Source organism: Lolium perenne, chromosome 7 (assembly GCF_019359855.2).
Source record: "Lolium perenne isolate Kyuss_39 chromosome 7, Kyuss_2.0, whole genome shotgun sequence".
Lineage (NCBI taxonomy): Eukaryota > Viridiplantae > Streptophyta > Magnoliopsida > Poales > Poaceae > Lolium > Lolium perenne.
The window spans coordinates 247,007,308-247,013,164 of record NC_067250.2 but is presented as its reverse complement, the minus strand read 5'-3'; the positions used below and the strand labels follow the sequence as shown (position 1 = coordinate 247,013,164).

The 5,857-nt window shown below is 49.7% G+C and overlaps 1 protein-coding gene across 1 annotated transcript; it reads right to left on the bottom strand.

Annotated features, from left to right (window-relative positions):
• Window positions 1-570: 570 nt before the first annotated feature.
• LOC127313195 (uncharacterized) lies at window positions 571-3,169 on the bottom strand. The gene is made up of 8 exons (XM_051343747.2): window positions 2,704-3,169; window positions 2,440-2,635; window positions 2,138-2,341; window positions 1,876-2,052; window positions 1,439-1,801; window positions 1,242-1,352; window positions 1,028-1,162; window positions 571-954 (listed from the first exon to the last, which is right to left on the bottom strand). Exons 1-8 carry the CDS (start codon window positions 3,135-3,137, stop codon window positions 760-762), a joined length of 1,815 nt encoding a protein of 604 aa, XP_051199707.2. The 5' UTR covers window positions 3,138-3,169; the 3' UTR covers window positions 571-759.
• Window positions 3,170-5,857: the final 2,688 nt, after the last annotated feature.

Sequence of the window (5,857 nt, the reverse complement as noted above, 5' to 3'; positions counted from 1 at the left end):
GTTACTTTCCTACTTACATCACTACGGGGACGACCGGCTACACCGACGGCCCCGCACCGTCGGCACAACAATGTTCACCGTCGGCACAGTCTCTGCCGACGGTCACCGTCGGCGTCTCCCCGTCGGCATACCAGGCGTCGGGGTCTGCGCGCGCACCGTCGGCACAGCAAGGCACCGTCGGCACAGTCGTACGCCGACGGCTGGACGGTGGCCGTCGGCCGCCCCATCGTCGACAGAGCCACCCAGCCGTCACGCCGGCGCCGTCAACGTCCCCAGCTGTGCCGACGGTGTAACCGTCGGCATAGTTTCCCTTTTTTTCCCCAGAACTGGCGGCAAACCGGTGGCATTCAAACTGGAAAAAAAACGCGCGAAACCTGGGCCGGCTGTGCCGACGGTGTCACCGTCGGCACAGACCCTGCCATTTGGCACAGCTACGGGCCTGTGCCGACGGTGACACCGTCGGCACAGCCAGGCCCAGTTTTTTCTGATTTTTGCCAATTTGGCCTCATTTGCTCAGAAAATCGCACAAAATGCACATATTATAAGATTGAATATCCAGTAACATATATAGCACCATATAGCACAAAGATATCACCGTATAGCACCAAATCTCACAAATATAGCATCAAATCTCACAAATAGCACAAATATAGCATACAAGACCATGGTACATACACCGGATCCACTACAAAGATGGAGCGTGTCATCATGTGCTAGTACAATGTAGAAACTATGGTGGTGCACCACCCGAGTGACGATCTAGCTACAGTGACGAGCTAGCTCCGAGTCGGTGAAGTGAGGCCGCTGTATCTCGACGGTGCTCGGGGAGGTAGAACCACGACGAGAGCCACCGGAACCAGAAAAATGCCGAGGTTCGGCAGAAGCACCAGGAGAATGGCGACCGGGGTGCATCGGCGTACCACAAGGAGTGTCGTTCCCGGATTCTCCCAATCCCTACATGTTGGAGGGAGTTAGCAACTTAGCCATGTCACACCAAGTTAGCAACTTAGCCAAGTTAGCAACTTACCGGGGTCAACTGACGCTGACGCTTGTACATGATATAGAACTCCTCCTTGGACGGGAACACTGGCGTCGGCCCCGGATGAGGTGGCTCTGGGAGTGGTTCCTCTCGCACTCCAGTCATCATGAACCGAGTGAAACTCTGCAAGAAACGGGAGAGATAGCTCAGATTCAAACATGGGGACTTATGATGTTTTGCAACCATAGAGATTGAAACTTACCGCCATCTGGTTGCTCGTCCACTGGACATAGGCATCTTTCACAAGGTCATGCTCCTTAATCTTCTCGAGATACTCCTCGTAAGCTACTGCATAGGCCTCCTCGAGCTGAGTCTACAATTTCAGAAATAACGCGTCTCATCAACATAGCCATTCAGGAACAAGAGTCAAAATAGAGGATGAAAGTGTGGATGACTTACATCAACCTCTACCCGAGAACGGCATGTAGTCCGCGAGGAGGTAGCGTAGCTGCCGGAGGGGAGGGTAGCCTTGATCTGCGTGAAGTTCCTCTGAGGCTTGAAACCCCCAGCAAGGCAGGCAGGACGTCCATGCGGCTGGCCGGACCCCGCCAGCATCATCGCCACCTCGTCGACCGGCTCGGTCATAGGGTCCTCCACCTCTGGATGGAGCTTGGCGTACTCCTCGCAGTATCTTTCCTTGTTCTCTTTGGCCTTGCCGTAGTACATCTCAGGCGCGGGCCGAGGCTCGTTCGGACCGGGCGTCACCAGCTTCATGTGCGTCCACGCTTCCATCTCACCAAGTTCCCTCCCGAGCTTCTTCCCCTGCATCACAAAACAAATGTTATGCATATCATCGAAAATCAAAAAAATGCAGCTTGTTCCATTTTTATATGTACCAGACGCTCCCGATAGCGATCGGTGCTGCTGCTCCCCGCAGTGTGTGTTCCCTGAGAACCACGGTTGGCCTTGTTCCGGTCGCTCACGGCCTTGAAATCGGGGTTTTCGCCGACCCAATTCTTGACCAACTCCATGAAGGCGGCCCTCTTATTATTATCAGCCCAATGTGGTACAACCTGCAAAATCAAAACTCATTTGAAGAACAAACAATATAGTTGCAAGTTAGCCGCGGTACATAGAATCGCATTGACAATTACTTACCGACATGAAGTCATCTATCGTCATAGCCGGGGCGAGTCCCTGCACAATCTCAGGCTTTGTGTACCTTACGCCCTGCTCAGCATAGAAGTGGCCGATGCACGTGATCCTCTGGTTGTACCACTGCTGCCGTGTCAACTTCCGACACATGTTACGGAGCACCACGTCCGCCCTATCCTTATGCTCAGTCGCCACCCTATAATTGCGCTGCAATCAAGCATAACAGAAAGTGTGAGAGGCATGAGTTATCACGGTGGGGTTATCAACTACATATGAACGAAACCCAAAGAGTATGCATTACGTACCCAAAACTTCTTGATCACGGCGTCGGCGGCGGAAGTAAAGCCAGGGTAAGGCGCTATCTCATAGTCTTCCCAAGTGTAGGCTAGCTTGGACTCGCCCCCAAGGACCGGAGTGTACATCCCCGGCCAGTACTTCCTAATAGCAGCTCCAATCAGACTCCCTGGCACGCGGACATTCTTCCCCGTGTATGTGAAATTCCTGCACAATTATCAAACATTAGAAAATGCTAAGTGTCATAACGAAAATGAAATCACCTTACTACTTACTCTATCTTTCCTGGGACAAGGAGCCACTTCTCATCCTCCGTAGCAGGTTCCTTACTCTCATCGGGAACCTGCGCTTCCCCACGAATCCGCAACTTCTTCGGAGCCATCTCCGTCGAAGCCTCCTCGTCCCTAGACTCCTCCTCCTCCTCCCTAGTGTCCTCCTCCTCCTCCCTAGTGTCCTCCTCCTCGTCCATAGACTGTGAAGCCACTGAGCCAGAAGCAGAGGGAATGTCAGCTAGAAGGAGCTGTGCATTCCCCCCTCGTCCTCCAGCTCGTCCTCCCCCTCGTCCTCCAGCTCGTCCTCCCCCTCGTCCTCCAGCTCGTCCTCCCCCTCGTCCTCCCCGTCCTCCGTCTGCGTCTTCGTAACGCCGGGTGGGAATAATGGGTCTTGCACTCCGTCTGGAAGCACCCGGCCCTGGCTTCCGCTGATGCATCTGATCAAGCAAGGAGCTCGATGATGCCTTCCGTCCGCTCATATTGGCCAATTACCTGCATAAGAAAAAGAGAAAATAATTAATAAGCATGTTGAAAATTAATAAGCATAATGACAAATATAGGTACTAAGCATAATGAAAAATGTAGGTATTAAGCATAATGACAAATGTATGTATTAAGCATAATGATAATGTAGGTACTAAGCATAATGACAAATGTATGTATTAAGCATAATGATAATGTAGGTACTAAGCATAAAAGACCCTCACCATTCATCACCACTCTCATCTCTAGGCATTGGGTTCTCAGCCTCACTATCAAAATCAGTATCATATGAGTATTCATGGTCGGCATTGGGTTCCGGTTGAGTCTCGACAATGTTGTCTTTGCTCGCATGGCGCTTGGTGAGCATAGCTATGTCCTTCAGGTCCACCACGGTCTCACCACGCATTTGTACATCGTTGTGGAGATCCTGAAGACCTATGTCTATTTGAAGAGCCCCGAACTGCTCTTCCTCTTGATAGAAAATTCACGATATGTTACCGGGTCAATGTTGTTGTAATCGTCCTCGGAGGGGATGGGTAGCTTACCATGTGGCGATACCTGGAACACGACTTCCCAGCCCATGAGTTCCTCATTCTGACATGGGTAGGACAAATAATAAACTTGCTTGGTTTGGTGAGCCACAACATAGACGTCGGATCCGCTGTAGGTGGTTGTAGGCCTAACTTCAACTAAACCAATGGAAGGGGTGCTTCTCATTCCACCGTGTGGGTCAAACCAGTGGCATTTGAACACAAAGAGTTTGAGTTCTATGTTTGCGTTGTTGAACGTCAACTCGTATACCTTTTGTAACCTTCCATAGTAATCAAGATCATCGGCTCCGCGGGTGTAGACCCCAGTATTTATTGTTTTTGCATTAGGCCGGTTCTTCTGGTGAAACTCCGTATGGAAGCGATACCCATTTACATCATACTTCTCATGCGTATGGACTCTACGGTTAAAACCCTGGGAAACGCATCTCAACTCATCTGTCATCTCAACGTTGGGATCAGCTCCCTACAAGTTCAGTTCAGATTATTTTGTGCATTAGTTACGTGTAATAAGACAAGTCACGGATTGCAAAGTAAGAGGAACATTTGAGAAATTAATTTTTCATGGAACCAGTTCACGAAGCTTTTATTTAAGGGCGGGGCACCCTCTTTCAGAAGAGTGTACCACTGCGTGGGAGTGGGACCATTTCTTCCTGACCACATTTCATCATGGAATTGGCTGAAAGGAGAAAATACGTATTAGACCAAAACCAAGTTACTGGTTGCAAAGTAATTGGTTCATCATTTTACCTCATGAAATCGACCACTTCCTCCATGTTCATAAGCACGTAAAGCATTATGCAATCCTTCTCTTCTGGCGAAATGTTCTCCACTTTTGAGGCACCGGCCTTGCCACCGGGATATTTGAAGAGCAAGAGCTTTGGGTCACGGTTGGGCTCATCGGAATTGTACTGAGCGACCGGGTTATGCTTAGTGGGCACATCATTGGCATAGTACATTGTCGTGGCGTCTGCCATCTCATGGAGGAGAGTTGCCTCAGCTATGCATGCTTCAATCTTATTTTTGTTTCCACATTTGTACCGAATATATTTGAACTCCCTCTCAATACAAAACTACCAACGATACTGCACCGGTCCCCCCAAGAGTGCCTCGTTGGCGAGATGCACGATGAGATGTAACATCGGAGTGAAGAAGCCTGGGGGGAATATCATCTCTAACTTGCATAGCATGTCCGGCACTTGCTGCTGCAGCTTCTCAATCACCTCGGTACATATCTGCTTAGCACAGACCGTGCGGAAAAAATGGCTCACCTCCGCAAGCACTCGCCAGACATGATCGGGGAGATACCCTCGAAGCATCACCGGCATCAGCCGCTCAATCCATATATGATAGTCGTGACTCTTGAGCCCGTTTATTTTTCCTGTAGCAAGATTGACTCCCTTACTCATATTCGAACAATAACCATCAGGGAACATCACGTCATATTTGAGCCACGTAAATGCCTCCTTCTTGTCGGCGCTATCAAGACAGTACTTGGCATGCGGCTTTAACCAACCTTTTCGATTGCCCTCAGGAGGCTGCATGTGTAGAGCCACCCTGTCACATATCTCCTCAATATCGACTCTAGCTGAAACATTATCCCTTGACTTGCCTGGTATGTTGCAGCAGGTGTTAAGGAATGCCTCCCCACAATTCTTTTCGGTGTGCATCATATCGATATTATGGGGAAGTTCAAGGTCCTTGTAATACTCGAGCTCTGTTATGCCTGCTATGTGAGTCCAGTTGTGCGTTTTACCATATCCCTCAAATTGGTGGCCGGGTTCCTTACTAGGCTGGAGAGCACGTAGCTCAGCATCAACAGTTGCACCATTGAACTTTGGTATTTCTTTATGTTCAAGCACAACTACGCCTTTCGTGAAGTTTTTCTTGTCGATCTGAACCGATGCCCTGGACCGAGGAACTTGCGGTGTTTGTCAAAGGCAACATATTTGTGTCCAGCTTTTAGGTGCCTGAATTCTAGTTCGTGCCTGCACACTGGGCATGGAAACTTACCAGCTGTACTATGCCCACAGAATAGGGCGTACCCGGGTAGGTCATGCATCGAATAGTGGAACCAAACTTTCATGATGAAGTTTCTCTTTGATGCTCGGTCGTATGTCAATGTA

Coding starts and splice junctions, on each gene's coding strand:
- LOC127313195 (XM_051343747.2), bottom strand. CDS start 3,137: ATGCATCAGCGGAAGCCAGGGCCGGGTGCTTCCAGACGGAGTGCAAGA. Junction 2,342..2,439: donor CCGTGATCAAGAAGTTTTGG/GTACGTAATGCA, acceptor GCTTGATTGCAG/CGCAATTATAGGGTGGCGAC. Junction 1,353..1,438: donor GTTCTCGGGTAGAGGTTGAT/GTAAGTCATCCA, acceptor CTGAAATTGTAG/ACTCAGCTCGAGGAGGCCTA.